The sequence below is a fragment of the Neopelma chrysocephalum genome, unplaced genomic scaffold (genome assembly GCF_003984885.1).
Source record: "Neopelma chrysocephalum unplaced genomic scaffold, ASM398488v2 Primary Assembly neopelma1_80b, whole genome shotgun sequence".
NCBI classification, from domain to species: domain Eukaryota; kingdom Metazoa; phylum Chordata; class Aves; order Passeriformes; family Pipridae; genus Neopelma; species Neopelma chrysocephalum.
The window spans coordinates 15,006,540-15,029,359 of record NW_020897742.1 but is presented as its reverse complement, the minus strand read 5'-3'; the positions used below and the strand labels follow the sequence as shown (position 1 = coordinate 15,029,359).

The 22,820-nt window shown below is 39.2% G+C and overlaps 1 protein-coding gene across 1 annotated transcript in view; it reads right to left on the bottom strand.

The window, feature by feature from the left end:
- AGPAT5 (1-acylglycerol-3-phosphate O-acyltransferase 5) overlaps positions 1-19,787 on the bottom strand; it is a 55,755-nt gene extending 35,968 nt beyond the window's left edge. The window contains exons 1-3 of the mRNA XM_027690335.1: positions 19,341-19,787; positions 4,269-4,338; positions 3,940-4,055 (exon numbers count right to left, since the gene is read on the bottom strand). Coding sequence (XP_027546136.1) covers positions 3,940-4,055; positions 4,269-4,338; positions 19,341-19,559 — 405 coding nt within the window. The 5' untranslated portion in view covers positions 19,560-19,787. The remainder of the gene's footprint in view (positions 1-3,939; positions 4,056-4,268; positions 4,339-19,340) is intronic.
- Positions 19,788-22,820: the final 3,033 nt, after the last annotated feature.

The following is a 22,820-nucleotide window of genomic DNA, read 5'->3' as shown; positions in this document are numbered from 1 at the left end:
CTGTCCACCTTGACTATTAGTATTACATTTTGTCAGACAACTTCTGTCCATTTATGGGTTTACATGCTCTTAACAGAAAGGTGACAGTAAGATTAAAACTACTAAGAGTTGAACTTCATTTAAATGTCTGATCTCAGGAAAAGATACAGTACACATTGTAGAAACAGGGGTGGTGGGCTGTGTGTGGAACTGGCATGGCATGGCCAAAAATAAAGTTTGAGGGGTTAGGAAGAGGTCATGCAAACTGCTTTCGGCCTTTGCTTTTCATGGCATGGAGAGATGGCCATGTAGCTGCTTAGACAGTGGTATTTGATGGGACTTTTAAGTTGTTCTCCAAAAGCTGCAGTGAAAAGGAACATGAAAGTCAATGGTGCATTAACTCCATATTACATATTCTGTCTTAACATTATTGCCTGTGGTTCTCTGCCAAGGTGAAGTAGCCAGCTCTAACACTCAGTTGGGCTGCTGTGACTGGCAAGGGACCAAAACCATAAACAGAATTCCCCAGCCCTGAGTTTGGCCTTTAGCAGGCAGGAGCATGGTATCGGGACCATCCCATAAGCAGTATTAACAGTTCCAGACAGATAACGGCATGAAGAGAAAAATGTTCCAAAGCCGTGTAGTAAACAGAGAGCTATATGTTATCTCCACACTCCACTTATAAGACCATTTTTAAGATCTGACACTATTAAAGGGAAGTAGAATTCTTAAGTAGACTTAAGTACAGTTGTATTCTGACACTCACCACAACCACCCCTTTCAGGAAGGGCCAACCGGCAAACTCAGTTTGGTATCAGAAATAATGCATCTACTATACAAGACTTCCATGTAATTGGTAAGTCGTCATTCTGTGTGAGCTGAGCTAGGTGAAGCTTTGATAAATGGGAGAAGGCTGGAATCAAGGTCTTCCCTTATCAAATTACTAACCAGTTGCAGTAAACCGGAAAAATACTGAACCAACTTCTCCTTGTTTAATTTGTTAACTGGGAGAAATGAAGTTACTATTGTAGAGTTTCCTCAGGGACACCATAACACCAAAGACTCATCTGGTGTCCCACCTCAGATTTCTTAATGCTCAGAAGCAGATTTGTACTTCTGAAGTAAATGAGCATACATACAGTCACGTAAGAACAGACAAAGTATGTAGTGTAAGATCAGCATTTGCTGCACACAACCCAAATACATCACTGTGTCAGGTGCCTCAAGGTTCAGGGTTACAAAGCTAAAGAGAGGCAAGATGCCATACTAACGAAATATGTCGCTAAAATTCAATAACAACCAAAAGGGTGCACAAGCTGATGCTGAATAACAGAAGAGACAAAGACATGCTTCCTGTGTTAAAAAATCAGGCAAACTGCAAGATATCAAAAATATTTATCAAGATTACATCCCAGCCGCACTGAAATAGGTTCTATGTTATAAATCAGACCTGAAACTTAACAGGTTAATTTAAGTGTTTCTTCTCTTTTCTTGCTATTAGATAGCTGCCTCCAAAGAAGAATGCTAGTTATGCCATTGTATATAGCTTGAATTCCCCAATTTGTATTGCATTTCCTTTTCAGTAAGAGATCAAATATATGAACTCCTTTCAAAACAGATTTCTGGAAGTACTGTTTTTAAGGTTATAATTTTTTTCCGCTGTACTTTAAAAGCCCCTCTCTCAGTCAACAATGGATTATGTTTACAAATATACTTCCTTTGTGCCTGAATTTTGCTCTCCTGGACATCCAGACCACGTTTATTTCCAAACAGGATGTTTACCTGAGGTAGGGAATATGAATTCCGTGAGCATGGCGTAATTATGTGGCTCTGGAAACTTTTAGTGGAGTGTAAGTGACATCACTGACAGAACATCAACAGGAAGGGCAGGAAATGTTTTATGTTTTTGCACTGTTTGGTGTGATAAAAACAATAAAAATACCTATTAGCTCGCACTGCAGGCCTTCAGCATCCCGTCTCAGTCATTTAAGCACACATGCATCACCACTGCCTTTCAGTTGTGTCACAGAATTAAATATATATATATATATATATGTATAAATAATCACCCCTCACTAAATCTTGTAGAAGCTTTATTTTTTGAGGAATCTGAAGCTGAATAGATTTTATTTAATATATATGTTTTGATTAGAAATGTAAGCTACATTCAGATTAATTTCCACAGGAACCTTCTTTTAACAGTCAATATACCAGTCAGGAAACTGAGCACTGGATATTCCGGATAGCAAAAGTAATTTTCCAAAATCTTGAAAAAAATCATTTCTGGACACATAGTGATAGTGGATGGAATATACATCCTGTCTGTATTTTAATTAAAGCAGACTTAAATCTCCCCAAAGGTAATGACTACAGGCAAGGACAAAGAGCAAAATATTTCCATGCAGCAGATTGGTCACTTTAGTGGATGAAAAACATAGAGAATGACTGGGGACAAGCATTAGAAAACTGAAAAGTACATTTTCTCCCAAAGGATACCCTTAGTGAGGTATGACAGGGTCTGACAGTTTGAACTTATTTAGGGGACTGGGACAGCAAACCTACCAACAAAAGAAATTGTGAACCGTTTTCTTATTTTCTCTGAAGCATATGCTTCTCTAAACATACCAGTTTTAGTAGAGCCTAGATCTATAACCTACTTGCTGTCTAAGACACTCATTCATAAGACAACAAAGATTTTCAACTATCAAGCTGAAAACATTGAATATGATGCCAAAGATGAGGGAAAGAGTAAATTCTGCTCTTCAGACATAGACCTCTTCATATATTCCTTTACAAACTAATACATAGTTCTAATCATACCCAGCATAGTATTTTTCTCAATATTCCCCGCCCTCTTGGACAGGGCTGACAGTAAGTTCAATCAGTCTAATTCTATTAGAAGTATTTTTCTAAGTGATTTTTTTTTTGCTTTTCTTTGCCCGAGTGGTGGGGTGGGGGAACAGAAAGCAGATTCATGTTCATCAAACACATAAGAACATAGAAAAGACAAGCAGAACAATCTTATTGAACAAACACTTTGGAACAGTTATCCAGAACTCTATCTATTTCTATTCTAACCACAAAGCACCCATCTAAATCCTGAGATAAGTGCTGTAAAGCCATTTCTGATCACCTAGAAAAACAAACCAATACTTTGAAAAACATCCCCCTCTACATTTTATTTTGTTTGTATTTAAAAACAGTCTGCTTTCAGAAAAAGCAAAGAAAAGACATGACAAATTCAGAGGATTTTAGGGAGGTAAGTCATCTACACTGCCCTCCACCATTTCAGAGCAAAGATATGTTGGCTGTACAGTGACCATGGCCTACTGTTTCTTAGTAATTGTGTACTTTTGAGTCACATCAGGTTGAGATTTCAAACTAAAAGGGACAAGAGGAGCATTATGCAGAAAGAGGAGAAAGAAAAATGTAGTAATAGGATTATTGTTAGACTCAGGTTTTTGCTTAATTAAAGTCCAAAGCAAAACCATCAACACTTTCACGGGGCTGCCTTTCCTCCACTAAGATCCAATTTTTCTCTTTTATATTGTGCTAAAACCAAACAACTGAAAAATAAATAAGTACATCACAGAAATGCCAATTTACTCCCAATTTGTAGCATGATACATAGAAAAATAAAGTTTGTTTACACCTACTGCTAAGTGGACTTTTGGACTGTAAAAAGAACAAAGTTCTAGAAAATTCTGAAATGCTTCTAGCAGACAATTTTAATTCTAGTAATAAACACCATCCATAAGACGTATTCATTTACTGAGTCTAATAACTGTCTCTCAACTAAGATACACATCTAACTACACTGAGTGAAACCAGCTATTTTCATGTCCAAATAAATGAATGCCAGTTCAGAACTACATCTTCCCAGCATGCATGGCAAACAGAGGGAAAGTACATCTTACATATTTGACCCACAAACAGCAAGGAAAAGGTGAACAGGCTTACCTGTGAAAAATACCACCCATAGAGCGGAAGCCATTTTAAGCCATCTTTCAGGACATACCGGACATGCCCAAGAGCATTCTGCCTAATTGCCAGCATGTCCGCAATAATCCAATCAACTGCAAAGACAAAAGCCAAAAATACTCAGTTAAATTAGTTCTTAGTTGCTACTGATGAAACACAAAGCACATGTTGTAGGTATAAATGTCATTAAAGGTTTTTGAACTAGAAGTTCTTGCTCATTAGGGCAAGGCTGGAAAGAGACACGGTAAAGAGACAAGCAGATTTTTTAAACCTATAGAAGTGCTAAGACAAGCAAAAAAAATACAAACCTGTACACTGATGATTTGATAAATATATTACATTTTCTTTATTTTTTGGCAAATCCCCGTAGATAATTACCTAAAAAAATTAAAAAAATATGCAGTATTACTTTATTATTTATTTTCATTGCATTAGGCAGTGATGACATCCAATGCAGTAATTGGCTATTTACTAGGAAAACTGTCAGCAAGTTAGCACCATCAACAGACAAACACCCTATCACTGCATCAGGACCCACCACGCAGACAACTGACTCATCAACAAAGTTGTAAATATTAATTATTAAGGGCTTAAGAAAGCTATTCTGTTTTTGTGCCTCAGCCCTAGAACCGGATCCATGGAAGCTGACCTTCATCCACAAGATCCCTCCATTAGTATAACTAAAGCTAATAGCCAGGTACAAATTCACCATTTCACTTTATACATCTAATGAATAAGACATGCTTCAGCCAGACACTCACTCTTTATCATCCAATCTAAAATGTTAAGTTTTCCTGGGTTAGATCAATCTCAACTATTTGTCATGATTTTAACCATCAAGAATGAATTAAAAAGCATGAGGTTGAGAAGTGTCTTTAAATTGGTCTGTGGCTTCCAGCCAGCATGTTTTCTTACACTTTTTTCTCTGTTATATTAAAGATACCCTTTAACTTTGTAGTTTCTCACCCTGAGAGGCAATGGCCTCAGTGAAACAACCTTCTGGGAGCAGCACCAGGAAGCAAGATGCTGAAGCAGGAATCCTAGTCACCCTTTTAAAAGGGATTAATTCAATTCCTTTTATATCAAATACAAAATGAAAACTGAATTAATCAATTTTAATTCTGAACTGAAGAATCAATACAGCTGTTCAATTATCTTTAATAAACATTTTCATTATTTAATGAAGCTTAGTTTTTCCAATAAGTACATTCTAGGTAGAATTTAGGCCTTGCTCTGCCAATACCAATGGGTGTACTCCTCATTTCTAGAAGTTAGCCGTATCAGATATACACACTACCTCAAAATTAGTCCATTCACCAAAAAAAACAAAGTGCTATTTGGAAGGTTCACCCACTTGTTATCATCACTTCCCTGGTCTGGACAACCTTGGAATTTTATCTGGAAGATCTAATTAACATTCAGATCTTGATTGGTGTCATTTAGTATGCTGAGTCTCATATGCTGGTCTCTACCAGCATCTCTAGAAGATCTGCCCACCTCTTAGTTAACCTGTGACACTGGATGGGTAATGCCTTGTTTTGTTAACACTAGGCAAAAATCCCTCATAAAAGCTGTCTGTTCTACATTCATTCTGTTTCCTCTTTGAAAATGCAACCGCACTGTTGATTAAATTTTGTTTCCAAGGCAGAAACCACATATTGCCAAACTGAGATATTCAGTAAACACGTGACCAAGAGATCATTGAGCATACAGTAAAGAGGACATTACTTATTTGAATTAATTTCCCTTGCCACCCCCCCCAAAAAGGCATGCAATAATAAATTCTATTGATCACCATAACTGGTCCACTCTGGCCTCTAATCGGGAGGCCTGGAGACAGACCATTTATAACGCTGCTGATGCTTTTGAGAAGGCACGCAGGATCACTCTTGAGGAGAAAAGACAACGCAGAAAGAATCGAACCTTGCAGAATATACCATCTAAGGAGTCTTTCTGCTGTGTCTTTTGCAACCGGACTTGCCTTTCTCGTATTGGCCTTTTTAGCCACCAACGCGCTTGCATGAAAAATGGGTAGAGCCCTTCCCAAATCTTCGTTCGCAAAGCCTAGCCATGAATAAATTCTAACTGAACATTATTTGTAACAAGTCAGTTAACACGTATATTTTGAACAGTATCCAAGAAATTCAAACAAGATTTTGCTATAGGAGTAGTCTTCTCATTGAAGTTCCAGAATTTATAACCTTACTGTTGACACTAGGTACAACTGTTCAGTATAAGGTTGACCTTACAGTTCAGGTGCAAAAATTCCACTGAAATAAATCTTGCTATTCTCACTTAGAGAGTTAAAGTCTCATTTTCCAAGAGTACACTTTCCCAGCACTGTCACATGTGAGGTCCATAAACACTGTTTGCTTTAATTTCAAGTTAAGACTCCACTATGCAGTTTCTGGCAAAGACTGCTTTAGAGGAAGGGAAAAGGCCCAATACAACACATCACTAAACCAGAAGGTCCTGAATGCTATTTAAGCTTTTCTAAAATATATATAAAAAAAAAAGAACAAGAGGAAAACAAAATCTGCCCTTGACCCCAAGAGCTGCCCCACACAAGAAACAGGGTTTGAAATGTACAATTTATAACTTCAACTTGTAAATATTTCCACTTTCATGTACAAAGCCAAGATCTCAGTGTAATCAGACCCACAATTTAAAGCCTTCAGTTGTGACTATTGCATGAGTAAAAACAAATATAAAGGATCATTCCCTTAAAAAAACATGTATGACGTTGTCTGCCAAATATAACAGTTAATCTGTATTATTTTTTATTTCAATAAGATTGGATCTAGTTCACTTTTAATGCCAAGGAACATTTGCTCATGGTTACTGTAAGCAATTTCTTACAGTACAACATTATGCGTACAACATTATGTTTCACCATAAAGGTTATACGTGTTTACGTGTAATGGACCAAAATCTTTTACTCATGGTAAAACACACAGCCATACTGCTGTACAGAATTAAAAAAAAAAAAATCTTTTCCTATTTATAATTAGTTCTCATTAAACACACAAAACCTAGACATTTTATTTCAAAGCAAATATAAGAATGAGAAAATCTGGAAGCTCTATTTTGTTTGCTCAGATGGCTCAGCCTAAGAGGATGCAACCGCTTTAACTGCAGCATTATCCACTTCAGCACTGCCTATTTCACTGATCTTGAGAAAAGGCTTACACAGTTCATTAAAGGCCAGCAAATACCTATTCATGTGAGACACTCTCAGCTAGGAATTGAGCTACAAACTTAAGACGGATACTACAAACAGATAAGAATGGCAACTTCCAGCCTGCAATCCCAGGAGACACCTACTCTGTGGGCACCCATGCAGCTCTCCTTCTGAGACCCAAGTGTTTTTGCTTTATCAGGTTTCTGAAAATTTTCATCACACACAACAGTGGGGTAACAGTTAGAGCTTTGAATCCTGCAGAAATGTTGTCCTTTTCCCTTTGAGACAATGTCTGAAGAATTCACCTGCTTGTGGACAAGCAGGGGAAGAGTCTTCTCAGGACAGGCCTCCAATTTCTGACAATCTGATGTGTTTAGGTGAACCAGGTATACTATAGCTGCAGAAGGAAATGATATAGTACTCCACTTCGTGGTGTCCAGAAAACCTCTGACTCCCTGCTGTTTTACATCGCTAACTTTGCAGAATTCCTTGCTGCAGAGGTCATGCAGTCTCTGGCTCCTTCTCAGTCTGATGGTGCAGAAGATATGTGGGGGCCACAGTGAATTACAGAGGAGTCCGAGTTAGAAGGGACCAACAAGGATCATCAAGTCCAACTCTTATGTGAATGGCTTGTATGGGGATCAAACCCACAACCTTGGCTTTATCAGCACCATGCTCCAAGGCAAGCGCTTGAGTGATTTATCAGGGACAGCAGGGCAGAAACAAGTGTCCACAGTGCCAGGCTATATTCAAGCCCTTTTTGAAGCAATCTGAAGAAATCAGAGTGGCTAGCCCCGCTCAGAAGAATAATGCTTCTCTCAGGGTGTGCAGAGCACAAGAGGGGGTAGCCTTCCCCTCTGCAGCCAGCACATCAGGGAAATGGCACAGAATATGCCTGGGATGCAATTTTCAGTTTCAGAAACTAAGTACCTAGCCCTCCATATGTCACAGTATACATACGTACATTCTACCTATCAGCTTAAAGAACTGATAAATGTCCTGTCTGCCACAATGCAGAATGTGAGGATCCTGTTCATTTAGAATATAATCTGCTGTGTAAAAAAAAAAAAAAAGGCAAAATGAAGTCAAGCAAAGAAAACAAGTCAAAAGGAAGAGCAACACATCAAGCCAAAGCAAGTAGAGATCTGACGGAAAATGTTTAGTATGCAGATTTACAGTCTAACATTGCAAATATTACTTGTGTACACAACATTAAAATGCATGCTTTTAGCCATGTTTTAGTTGCTTCACAGCCCAGTTCACAATAACAGGTAATACAGTTAGTGTTAATGTGGGTCTTTCAGATCTTTTTACACAGCAGTGCTGTCAAACTCAATTCAGTGTGATTTCAAATAAAGGAAACTGGATGCTATTAGATCCCCTTCGGAGGGAAGGCTGGTACCCAGCTTCCATGGATGCAGAACACCAAACTGTTCACATGCTCAGCAGGGACAAGACACACCTTGGAGTGTCATGTCCACATGTAGCTCTGATTCACTGGTAGGAGGTTACAAGTTCTCCTGATGAGAGAATTTACTAATTCAGTGATAGGTTGATCTGGGTGTGCAAATGGGAGCTCCTGGGTAATCTGATGACACCAGTTTCAGCTTCCCTACCAGCCTCTGCTTCTTCCAGTGCAACATATTCAACTGTGGCTGTGCTAATGTGGTAGGCCACGTAGCAACGTAAAACAGTCCTGCATGGCAGCCACACCTGAATAACTCAGAATTTCCAGAGGTTTTCACTGCAACTCCTAATTTAGAGTTCTACTTCTTGCTTATGAAATCTGTACATACCAAAGAAAATTAAACAGATCATTTAATCACGTCCTAGCTATATCAGCTCAGTAAACAGTGCCATGACAAGAATAACTCAAGAGGTAAAAGTAATCACACTATCTGAAGACCTGCTTGCAGGTCAACTGGTGATCACACCAAACTCCTAAGATGATTACTTTAATATTATAATTGGATGTGGCTGATAATGGGAGCAGTTAGAAGCTGATCTGCAAGCATATCTGGCACTTCTGCTTCTGTAGTAGTAAGGCAAACAACTGGTTATTGCTGGTAAAAACTCGGGCCATCTCATCTGATGTCCTATCACATCTACCAGCACACTCACTCTTGGTTCCTCAAGCTTCTTAACCCTCCTCCCTTCTCTGTTCAAAGAAACTAGGTGTGAATTGCAGAATGATGCTCTCTTCTTTGCTGTTACTTCCACAAGACTGATGTGCACTGGGGCACTTTGTGAAGGTGGCATTGCAATCACAAAAAACATCAGTTAAAAGCACAGGCAATAGCAACTGGAAAGGAGGATAAAAGTAGTAGGATAATGGGGAGAACATTCCCTCTTCTGGAGGAAGAGAGGAGAAATAGAATATTCATGACATCAACACTTAAAAACAATCATACAGACTTCATATACTCAGCTGTAGCTGTACTACCCTCATAAGATGCACTTCTCTCCATTTCAGTATTTCTTCCCAATTAATAACTAGGACTGCGTGCTCTTTGGGACAAGAGCATTCTTGTTAGCTGGGCACTACTACAATGTGTTTATTAAAATACATAGTATGCTAGGGCGTATGTCTCATCTGTTTGTCACAATCTCTGGATACAATTTTGTGGTGAAGGGGTGGAACTTGCATCAACCAACCACCAGAACAACCACCGGGCAACAGCTTCTGAAGTCAGCACATATCCCGTGCAAGCTGACCTCTGCAGGCATCTTGAACAAAGTTCTTTAAATTCTCTAGACTAAAAACCTGCCTGATGACACAAGTCCTTTGAGCTTCTAGAGAAAGTACCTCAGACCACAGAATCTATTTATCCTGTTAGACAAGGAGCAGGCTCAAGACAGGATACAAACAGGGAACTGGTACTTGCTGCTGACAAATTTCTCAGGTTTTCGGATGTCCTACTATAAGTATTTCAAATATTTATTTTTAAAGCACTTTTATTCACATTTAACAGATACAGGTCTCACTTGCCTAGAGCATAAGGAATATGAATAGGACAGAAGGGGAAAGACTGTCATAGTTTTAGTTGCATTTTCTCTAGATCTGAAAAAAAAAAGTTTATAATTTTTCTAAAAATACCTTTAGGGCACATACAATTTGTAGGTAATAATCATATTATTGCTACACCTCAATCTTTTTAGAGACTATCTGCTCAATATATAATTGCACAAGTCTGAAGTCTTGCTCAGGCTGAGCAGCAAACCATAAAATCATCATGTGATCCATTCTATTAAAGCAGAGTTCACTCAAACATTCTGCAGCTATGTATTTTACTGAGGTTCAGTGAAGAAAACCATTGCTAAGAGACTAAGCTCTGGGAAATATTAAAAGGATTCCTGTATGTAATGTAATGCAATTTTTTTAAAAATATATCTTTCATTTGATTGAATCGGAGAGCATAGAACTTCAGAAAATACACTTATTGCCATTCTATTTCCTTTTTATAAGAAAACTATATTAGCAACCTATAGAGATTATGCAGGAATGAATCATGATGGTAAATATGAAGTATGTACATTTTTGCTTTCATACTAGCTTTTAGTCTCATGGTCTAAATTGACAAATTTTTACCAACATTACATTTCATTCAGTGTTACTAACCCCATGTATTGAAGTCATCAAGTTCTGATGCTGACTGCAAAGGTTTTACAGTTTCTGAGCTGAATTAAAGATAATGGACCCCCGGAATCCTTAAAAAATTTTTAAAAAGGTATCTGTACAACTTAGATGTTCTAGTCTTGCTAACAGAAAAAAAAGCAAGACTTATCAAGAACATTCTGGCATCTAAATTCTGAATAAAACCTATTTTCAGCACCCAAATAATTTACTGATCTTTCTCCAAATGGCTTGCTTTTGATTACAATGTAGTTCTATGGCACAAACCCACAACTACAATCACTTGGGAAAGTCAAAATTAGAGCATCTAAATAATTTTTATAGTAAATCGCCACTAATTACATTTTTTTAACAATAACTGTACATACTTCAGACATGTACATGTACATAGCACATGTGAAAGGAGATTATTTATAAGTTGAGATTTCAACAGAAGTATTTTTCTGAACACCTGGCATCTTGGTATTACACAAAACCTAAACATGCCTTCCAGCACAAGAGTGGAAGGAAGTATTCCATCTGTTTCAATAGGAGAAAGTCTCCTTATATATATCTCTGAAGACTTCTTCCCACATATTTTTATAATCTCCTTAAAAGAAAGGCAAAAGCAACCCACATTTAATGTGGCTATTGTTTACTTTATTACGTTTCTGTAGTGGAAAATACAAAATGTCCATGTCCCATCCCGTCCATTCCCCCCAGACAGCAGCTACAGTACTATGGTACATTAAGCTCACTCTGGAAATAACCTTTGCGCACCACACGTTAGCAAGAAGCAGGAAACCTTGTGACAATTTGCAGTGTTTCCTCTAGCCAGAACTCTTTATGATAGGAACTTTGCTTCTAAATATCTAGGACTCCAAGGAGGAGTTGTATCCTTTCTTGAAATACTCATACAAGTGTTTTTATCAAGTACAGACTGAACTGGTGTGAAGTTGTCGATAAGTTGACACGAATGGGAAACGGGATGATTAAGAAACCTCTATGTTCTCTGCTTATAATTGTGGAGTAAGACTTTTGAAAGCTTCTCCACACGTCATTTTCACTAAGTATTTAGAATTTAAGCACTATGGACTTTCACAGTGAGGTAAAGGAATCACTACACAGCAAAAGAGAACATGCAAGGAGGTATCTGAGCCAGCTGCAACAATTCTGGCTCCAGAACTGGACACAGTAAACTGTATCAGCCACAAAAAATCACCAGATGAGAATCATGCTAATCTGCTCAAAAAGAAAAATGCATGCCCTCAGATTCCCAAGCAGCCTTAGAAAATGGAACGACTCTTCAAGTCAATCCATAAGTTCTGCAGGAAAAATTACTGCAACTACCACAATACAGTTCAAAGTAACTAGACAGAAAAAAATATTAATTTGGATTATGTGCCAAAATACAGATTTGACCAAATCATGTGTAGCTAATTTTACATTTAAAAATCAAACAAGCATAAATGCTATGATTTCCTACTCCCACACTGAGGATCTAGTTGTAACAGGGAAGATGACAAGTAATATGTGACAGAAATGAAAAGAACAAAAGAAAATTATTTCCCTGATTTTTTTATAGCAAATCCTTTCATAGGATAAATTCAAACTGACAGAAGATAGATTAAAGAGTATTTTTCCCCTGAGAAGATATGCTTCCTCATAATTGTAATGTCAAAATCCCTGACATCAGAGCCTACTTTACCCAACACAACTAAAACAGACAAAAAAAAAGGATACTCTGTAAGCCTGAAGTAAAAAGTTTGAAATAACTGCACTCAAATGTTTAACTGAATAGAATCTTCTCTTAGCAAGAACAGTGTCCAATGGTAGAGTACTAGGAGAAAAAACATCTCAATTAACAACCATCCTTACATAAAGTACCTGGACATATCATGTAAGCAGAAAGAAAGGGCATGGAAGATCACTGTAAAACTCCATGGCACAGTATCTACCAAAACACAGTAAAATGCAAAAAGAGGAAAGTGTCAAAAACTCATGCAGGTTAAAAAAAAAAAGGTAATTTAAAAAAATGTGATAAATACAATTTTTACTTTAATGTGTAACAAATTATGCAAAGTTAGAACAAATTATATTAAAAACTTAATACACAAAAAATCTTAAGATACTAAAATTAAAACATTTAAACAGAAAATTTTAAAATCAAACCATGAGATTGCAAAACTTACTGGCCAAAGGAATCAGAATTTATAAGTGCATTCAAACTTGCCCTTTGACTCCTTAGCTTTTCCTACCTGACACATACTTTTTAATATTTCCATACATTCATGTACCTAACCTAAAAATGTAAACACACACCTTTTAAATTGAGACTCCAATAGATAAGACCAATATAAAATTCAGATTCAGCTGTGACTTCCCAATTAGAAAACATATGCTAGTCAAATCTTCACACAAAGCTCCCAGTTTATGAACCCAAACAACAGTTTTGGTTCAGATAGCTGATACTGGATTTCTATAAAATGCTAACAGACCTCAGTTTTAATTTATTTATTTTATTTTTCATGTATCAGGCAGTAAGTGGAGGATAATCAGGATCAGCACTGAATGTGGACTCTCCCCATACTAAATTCTTTCCAGATTGCCCCAAAGCCAAATCTGCAGCACACCAGAACCGTAGCTGGTATCTCATTGTACCAGAGTCCTGAAGGACATAATTTTCACCCTCAGAACTACAACCAAAGGCAGACAGAATAAAAAATAAGATATATGCAAGTATCTGGTTTGCAATATCTAAAACAGAAAGAGCACAAAGCTCACATACCTAATGTATCTGTTTTTGCAGCCAGCTGAATGTAAAGTCTAAAATTAGGCATACACCTTAATTTGAAAGTAGCATCCCTTGGGCTTAGCAAGTATCACTTCATTTCTGCTCTAATAACACACAGGACTTTGTTGCATACTATAAAATACATATATGCCTGGAGACAGCTGTGCACTGAAATCTCTAATGAAATGTGACAGGGTAAACCCTTTAAATGGAGCCAGTATCACAGCAGAAAAATTTCACTAGGTTTCTTTCAAAAGTTTACCACACAAACATGATACTCTTCACTACACTTCTTTTCAATTTTTGCAGTCCACCAATCCCCAAATTTCTACTGCTCCCCCAAGACCTTTACTTCATTATTTCTACCATCACAATTAAATTACAAGTTGCAATTATTTTAACCTCTCAAAGTACCTCACAACAGCTAACATTGTTTCACAAAGCAGCAACATGAGCAGGTGCTAACTGGGGTTACTGCCGTAAGTTACGTGAGCTAATAAAGCTCAAGCCCTGGGAGGCTGCTCAGCTCCCACGGGAGCTTAGAGGTTTGCCTTGACGGCAGCTCTCTGCCCTCCTGCTCAGCTACCACACCACCCCAGTACCCTCCCACTCCTGAGCTGCCACAGAGGGAAGAGGGCTCAGGGAACTCAAGCGCAGGTTAATAAACCCAGTCTCATGCCAAAATGCAATGGCCAACACTTTCTTTCCAAACACAACTGAAGAACGGTTAAAAGTGATGTTTCCTTTGGATTTTCCAGTTATGGCATTTGCCTAGGAAGTGGATCCTCATCTCAAGAGGAGTCAGACCCTGTCACTCACATCTACTGACAGAAAGCAGCTGAAAGGCAAACCTTCACCCTGACATGATGAAACCTGGTTATGATGCCTCTGCCATCGTGGAGAGGGAAGAACCAGTTTCCTAAGAGATGACAAACCACCTCACCGACAGCAACCAGAAGCACTTCCCTATATTATGCTGCCACTTCGCTGCTAGACTTGCACTGCCTGTTGTCTTCTCATCTCTACCTTAAGGTCTCACGAATTACCTGTTGGGTGGCTGAACAGCTTCAAAAAGAAAAGCAGGGAGTAAGTAAGGATAATCTTGTCTGGGAAGGTCGCTGTCCTGGGAATAGAGATGGGCACACACACTCATGTTCACTGCCATTTGGCCAATAGCTAGAAGACTAAGCATCTATCCCAGTCTCAGACACCATGCTCTCCTCACAGATTTCCTAGGAAGCCAAGACATAAGAAAAAAGCCCAGGTTCTACTCCACTGGAAAACACCGTCTAGAGTTTATCTACACAAAGTTTTAGTTTGCTCTAACCCTAAGTACTTTTCAACCTTGTTGAGACACAGCTTCAACATCAAACCAGGAAGCACACTGCATTGTCTAACAGGGATCTCTTGTATTTTATAAAATAATTGTTAGAAATACTGCAGCTCTACTACAAAACCACTGAGGTGGCATCTGATTCTCACAGCCCTTCCAGAGTCCCACAATGACCATGAAAAACACATTTTCAAAATGTCTTTAATGAAAACACCAATTTAAAAAATGCTATTCATCAGGAAGTGGGGGTAGGGAATGACAGCTGACACAAGTACTGAACAAAATCCATATGCATTAATTCAATTATGGATTTCATTCAATTGTCAAAATCTTTCAGAAGAAAATGATCCTTTAGGAAGTTGTCTGAGTGATGATTTATTATTTCTTCACCGGCATTCCATACAAAATATCAAAAAAAATTACAACAGAAAAAGTTAAAGAACATTTAGTCCTCATCTGATCTGAAACGTGCACAAACACAATAGACATTAATTTCATCACCCTGACAGCAACTGGGATAAGATGCTAAGGGTCAGAGAGAGATGAGAGCATTCAGCATAATAAATCACTAGTCCTTTCAGCTCTTCAAACACCCTAATCACAGGCATATTTGAAGCCACTCTAGTTTTCACATTCTAGGAAAAGATTCAGCTGTTTATTGTCCGTACAAAATGTAAAAGACCAGACTTCCCTAACACGGTAAAGAGAAAAGCAGTGATACCACCACAGTTCATCAGCTATTTGATGATTTAAAAACTTGGGGCCAAATTAACTATTAGCACCAGCAAATGCAAGTCCTCCAAAGTGTGTGAATTGCACCTGTTTGTACCAGTTACTGCCTTGGCTCATCACTCATAAAATTAACATCCTTTGCTCTCTGAGATTCTCTTTACATAGCATTTGATTCACTTTACAGTGTTCAAGCACTATGCATATATTCTTCCTAGAAAACAGCACTGTAGGATATCTGCAGCTCACAGCAGGACAAGTGGCAAAACACAACTGCATTTGCATCAAAACCAACAAAGGGCCAAAGCAGGGCTGTTCTCTCTATGTCACTTTCCAACAGCCAGCATTTACACATTTTCATTACTATGAGTTTATAATTTTAGAGATTATTGAAGAGTACTGTCACAATGCCACATATGAATTAATTTAATATATTTATAGCTCCTCAATAAAATTCACAGAAACTCGCTCAACTGTAATTGCACTGACAAACTTACACAGCATTATAGGATTTCACTTTATAGTCATACTGGCTTTGTCCAATTTATCTCACTTACAGCATGCTCTGGTTGCTTTTTGTACTCTAAATACTGGTTCTTCAATTTTCTACAGCCAACTCTTATATGATAGTCAGCAAAAAGGACTATTTTTGGCAAATCATTAACGAATTTTAACATTATTGGAAAACCTAAACTGATGCCAACTTAGCTTGAGTTCTCTCAGGCTTTGTAAAAAAAATTGTTTTGGTGGAAAAAATGTGTCTGACCCAAATTTAAAAAGGGAAAGTATTTACAGTATAAGCAAGTAAGAAACTTGTACAGTTACTTTATGAGCCACTGCCTAGAACATAAGTACTCAGTTAGGGCTCACAGCAACTATAGATCTACAATTATTTTAGAACTCAAATAAAATACTTAAGAGAAAGGGAAATACTCGTATTTCAAAATTTTCTGTCATGCGGATCAGGTTATCATCTTATTTAGTTACATTTCCCAACAGAAGAGCTATTGCTACAAAGATAAAAAGCCTTCCTAGCATGAACTAGAGTTTTAACAAACCTGGCTAAAAACATCCAAGTCAAGAATAATTAAAAAAAAAAGAAAAATACGCTTGTGCACACACTCATAAGGAGGAGAAGACAGATTTAGACATTTGATGGACTAACAGCAGATGACAGATAGAAATATCACCTCCTGACAAATACATAGAAAGTAAATATCATGATACAATAGTAGTTGATTTAGTCAAAAAAATAATCTATGTTTATGATCCAAACCAACTTTACTTTATTAACACCCAACTCACACTACTGGGAATTTCAGCAAATTATTTTAAGATTGGACACCTCAAATATCCACAACTGCCTTAGAGCGTTCTTGTATTGAAATGCCACAAATACTCTGAGTGAAAAACCAAAGAATGCTAAACAGTACATAAATAAAGACTTTTTATGTACAGTAAGATGGCAACACTGCCAACAAAAAGTCACTTAAGCATCCGTAGAAACCCAACGACTTCAGGGAGACTACGCAACAAGTTCCAGTATTCTGATGGATGAGGTTGTTGGCCTTCCATTTATCCAGTTACAAAAAAAAATATCCCCAAAACACTTCAATCTATTGAATAACCTAATAAACCTGAAAGAGACATGGAATTCCTCCCTCCCATGGCTATTATGGTGTCTTAATGCTGGTAAAGCCCTACAACTGCCTTTATGAAGCCACCATTCTTGCTAGTTTACTGGAATTAAGTTTAATGATGCTACACTTCTGCATCTAATTACATGCCTTAAAACAGCTAACACACAGTCGCTCTCAGGTTACCATCCCAATCTCAAACACTCAGGCACATGGTTAACTTTCCACTGTGAGTTTCAAGTTAAGCATGTACACAGTTCGCAAGAGTAGGTCTGAAAGGACACTCTATTTCTCCTCCTCAAAGGGGGGGGCATCTTCCAGTTAAATGATACATGAATTGTAAGGGTTATACCTCTTACCTCCCTACATATGCACGCACTTTCCAAGTTTTTATTTACCTTCCAGTCTCAGTTACTATTTTACTTATGGCATATGTCTCCTCTTCCACCATCTCTTAACGTCATCTGTTATTTACTGTGACAAAGCACCTCTATTTTAATATTGTCCTAATTGATCACCTGTACTGTCTCCTACCATTTTTGTGTGTATGAAGTTTATCAATGGAATAAAACAGGTCAACGGATTATGGCTGCCTTTTTGTTTCTTTCTATTAGCATTTTCCTTTCTTTACCTCTATGTCATAGGCATTTTTTAGATAGAAGTTCTTATCAAAAATTCAAAGTGTTTGCTACTCTCTGCACACCAATCATAGGAAACTTGAGAAGTTTTTCCATTACAATTTATATATTGATTTTTGGTTCTCATTCTTAGAATGGGTTGAATTAAACTACTATACTGCTACTTTCAGCAGCTAATGACCAAGGTGTATTACTACACATCAAGGTATCTGCACTAAAGACACTACAGAAGGCAGATAAAATGGTAAGTACTTAATCTGTGTGCTACTACTCCCTCTTTCCCTTTTTCTTCTTTTTTTTTAAAAAAGCAACCTAGATATGTAAAGCACAACACAATTTAGCTCAGTTGGACAAGACGTAAGGGTGAAGTTACATGAGTTACAAGCCGAATCAAAAACTACCACTAAAGGAAGATCTCACTTCAGTTTTGTATCTGTACTATTTACTCTGATGTCAAACCGTGCAACTCCTGTATCTTTAGCTGGCTTTGGGGGTTTCCATCAAAATCAGTATGAAGCAAGCCCTACAACTGTACTCAAGAGTGGAAATTAGAGAAGATCTAGCCTGATTCTGAAATAAAATGCTTCATTAGGAAGTGGACAAATGCCTTAGCTCTAAACATGAAGAAGGCCTTCTTTGTATGAGCTCTGTCACTGTCAACATGTGTTGCTATTCTTTACTCTCAAGCACCTAAAGATGACAATAACCTCAAACAGACTTCTGCATATTCAAAACATTTTGAAAGTCAAGTTTAGGTGCAGGAAGCACCTTTCATTTACGTAAATATTTTTTACATACAGAATTAAAAGTCTCCTTGCTTACTTTTCAAATTACAGACAAATATGTAACATCTCAAACACTGAACACTTTGTGAGGTATTATTACTTGAATGCAAATATCCCGCTGGTCACACAAGAGAGGCCTCTAATTGCAACTTATTCACCTGAAACCGAGATCCTGAATAATGACAATCCATGGCTGATCCAAAATTTAAGGGCCAAAGACTGACATGAGGTAGACTGCACAAAAACTGAAAAGCTGTAATAATTTCGAGGTTAAGTAATCTATTTATTAAAAACTTGTACGTGTTTTATGTACAATTATGGTGATAGCTTCCTCATTTGCTGCCAATTTAATACTACAGATGTGCAACACAGGCCACGGGGCTTCAAGTGTGCAAAGGCGGCTGCCACTCAAGTGCTGACAGAGCACGACCGGTGTCGCATCTCTTCCGTTTTCCCGACCTGCAAAACGAACACAACACCAACACTCCGTGAAAAGCATCACCAGCGGAGCAGCGGCGGCTGCGGAACGAGGCGCATCCTCTGCGAACCGGGCACAGGCCGGGGCCGCAACTGCCCGCGGACTCCGCACGACCCGAGAGCGGCACCACCGACCGATGGCCGCTCCCCGAGCCGCCGGAGCCCCGTGGCCTGCCCTACCCGCCCGGCTCACCTGCACGCCCGTGTAGTTCTCAAAGAAGAAGAGTACCATGCTCTGGTAGATGGTGTACAGCCGGTCGTCCACCTCGCGGTAGAAGCGGGCGGGCAGCACGGCAGAGAGCAGGCGCCAGGCGCCCCATGCCAGCACGTAGGTGGGCGCCGTGCCCATCATGACGGCGGCGGGCAGCACGTAGCGCATGGAGTAGGTGTGCAGCACCAGCGACAGCAGCATCTTCCCGCTGCCCCCGGCCTCACCGGGACACCCACATGGGCGGCGCGCTCACACACGGCCCCGCAGCCGCATCGCCCGCAGCGCCGGGCCGGGCACACCCGCCAGGCGGGCGGGAAGCAGCAGTGGTGGCGACCGCGGCCGGGAGAGACGGAGAGAGCGGCGGGAGCGGGCACCGGCTCACAGCTCTGCCCGCGCCGCCACCATCTTGCCCAGCGGAGGCGGAGCCGCGCCGCAGGAAGGCGGCCCCGCGGCCGCGGCGCTTCCGGGCGGGCGGGAGGGGCCGAGCGACGCTGGACTGTGCACCTCGTTCTTCTCCGCGCAGAATTGGCTGTCGTCGTGGCCTCTGGCTGCTGGGCTCCGTGCCAAACGAGGCACCCGCGTTTGCTTCCTGCCCACGATTCCAAAGTGGAGCACTAAGAAAAGTAAACTTCTCTCTTTGCAAGCTCCAGGCACAGTGGTACTCAGGGTTTAGGAGGCATTTCACGTTACCAGTCTGCATTTGGACACGTTCTCGCACAAGCAGGCAGCTGCCTGGCTCGCGTCCTCCTCTCTGACCCCCAATAATCTGGTGGCAGCAGCATCCAGATGCACCAACTGCTTTTCAAGAAAATACAAGAAGTCTTGAAGAAAACAGTTCCATAACCTTCCCAGAAGGAATTTCTTATTATAGCGAAGCATTTATTACTTGTCTTTAAAAAATAAGTTTTATCCTGAAACTTGTAAAAGATCTCGTTGTTTTGAAAGAAGTGGATGCTCAATACCTTCTGCTAAGATCTGTTTCCTTTGCCAGCCTTTAACTGGGACAAGCTTTGTCCTTCGCTGCTGTTGACCTCGTGTTAGCTATTTTTTAATGTGTGTTAAAAGTGGCATCCTGAAGAGTTGTGCAAAATAAGACTGGGGGAATGATACTAGGTTGAAGTCTGTGGCAATGTTCTCTTCAAACACTGAACATTCATCATAGCATCTGTGTCCCTAACAAGACTAAAGGGTCTTTATTTTGTTCCCCCATCCAGAAAGGGAGGTAGGAGGGGTCATGGCAGCTTTTCTGTCAGGGCTCCCCATCCTGATCAGTGCATACATTTCTGACCTCTGAGTAACTGCATACACTATTCTCAGCTCTGGACTGCCAGAGCTGAGTAGAAGCACTTTCCCCATCACAGCCTCTTTTGGCAGGGAATTTTTCTGCTTTAAATCTGGCAAAGCTAGGTTAGACAGTAAAGTGAGGAGGAAGCTTCCGTTTTGTGATGTCTGTAACATGGCCACATGGAAGAGAAAGTAATTCACTATAATACAGGGAGGACAGAGTAATCCAACACAACACAGAGAAGGTAAAGTGGATTAAGCAGAGCCAGGTATGGAGGAGCGAATGCTCCAGTGTGGGTAGAACAGTGGGATGGATTGGAGAGGGGATCCAGACCTGCTGCTTCACAAAGGCAATGGCAGAGAGAGACAAGGATTCTGAGCAACTAGGTGTGTTTGTTTAATGAGACTGTAATCAGGAGTGGAAAATGTAGATTAGCAATCTGAACTGGGATTGGGAAATGGCAGAGGACGGGGGAAAATATGGTGAAATTAAGATGGCTAGGCTTAAAAGCAGACTAACTTTATGAGAAGAGGATAAAAACTCAGTGAACAGCCTGAAGAGATGACTTGCAGTGAAACGAATGTGAAGGGAATTAAAATAATCTTCATATCAAGGAATAAACTTGAAGCCTCTGATTCCATGTATATAAAACCATATCTTTTCTTACAGGATTCTAAATTCAGTCATACTTCTGAAGAACCTGCATATTATGTGTTTACAAAATCTGCAAAAATGAACAATTCTGCCTCTGGAGAACAGTTTGGCTATCATGTAATAACTAGGAACTGAAGATGCAGTGTGCTCTAGGATGAGCCTGCTTGAGGAGGGAGGTTGGACCAGATGACATGCTGTGGTCCCTTCCAACCCTACCCGTGAAGACACCTTGGACAAAAAAGGAAATAAAACACCAGATCCATCAAGAAGTAATATCCATTCTATGCACTAAAGGCAGTACAGGTCTAGTGGAAAAGTAATACATAGTTGAACTGAAACAACCAGTCTTAGTCTGGTATTTCTTGATATATTTAAGTGCTGGACTTGTCCACTTTAATAATACTCTTTCAGTTTAGGATTTGTGAGGCCCTACTATATTTATTTACATGTGTTTATTTACATGTCTATTCTTCCTGTCTTGAATCTGACTCAGTCATTTGCCCCAGTGCTGAAAATGAGCACTGAGATCCTTCAGTTCATTAGGCTTGAGTATAAAAATATATGTCTTTACCAGTTTTAGAATATTTACTTTTGATTCCTTTGAATGTTTTTGCCCTGTATGACAAAGACTGCTGTATTTTCTTTGCTGTTTTACATTACACGTTTTGAGCATGCTCCCTCTTTTTCCTTTTTTTTTGTTACACTAATGTTTGAATTTTATTTTTGCCTTCCATTTTACACTTTTTCACACCATACCATCCGACACCACACACATATGCCCATGCTCACACACTTCGTTTCTGCTTTTCATTATTTGCTATTTTCAACAGGTTCTTTTAATATATTTCCTCTCCTAATTGAGTATATATTATAATATGTATAGATACACAAAAGTATGAAATCTACGTACTATGGCTTAGGGCTTGATTTACTAGTGTAATTAGATCAGTATGATGTGGTAATATTGTGTTGAAATGTCTGCAGCTGAATGAAACCCAAACTTTTCCAGTCAAGAAATACACCACAGTGATTAGATATGGGATGCTGCCACCAAGTCCTTGCTTCTCTTGATTCAGAGGCACTTTTTATCCTAGATCCCTCTGTATTGTGTCGCAGGAATTTGAATATTGGTCTTTCAGATTATAGACGACAGAGGCAAAATAAGAAAATTGTTCTGATCTTTGCTACAATTTGTCATTTCTAGTCCTATGAAAGCAAAGGCCCTACAGCTCTTTTGATCAAATTGCTTTCTAAGCATTTTACTTTCATCTGGGTGAAGCAAAATCACCCCATCTAGGGTGATTAGAACTCCATTTAGGATATTAAGACTTCAGACCTCTTAAGGTATTATTTTCTTCTGTAGAACAACCTTGAAATTTAGAGGAATAAACAAGCCTTCAATTTTGGAAAAAAGTATTAGTCTTCCATGCATAAAGAGCTCGGTCTGTTTGGTATGACCCTGATTATTCTAGTATTAGGTTCTTCTGCCAGTGATTGTCACACCTAAAGTAGCCAGACTCACC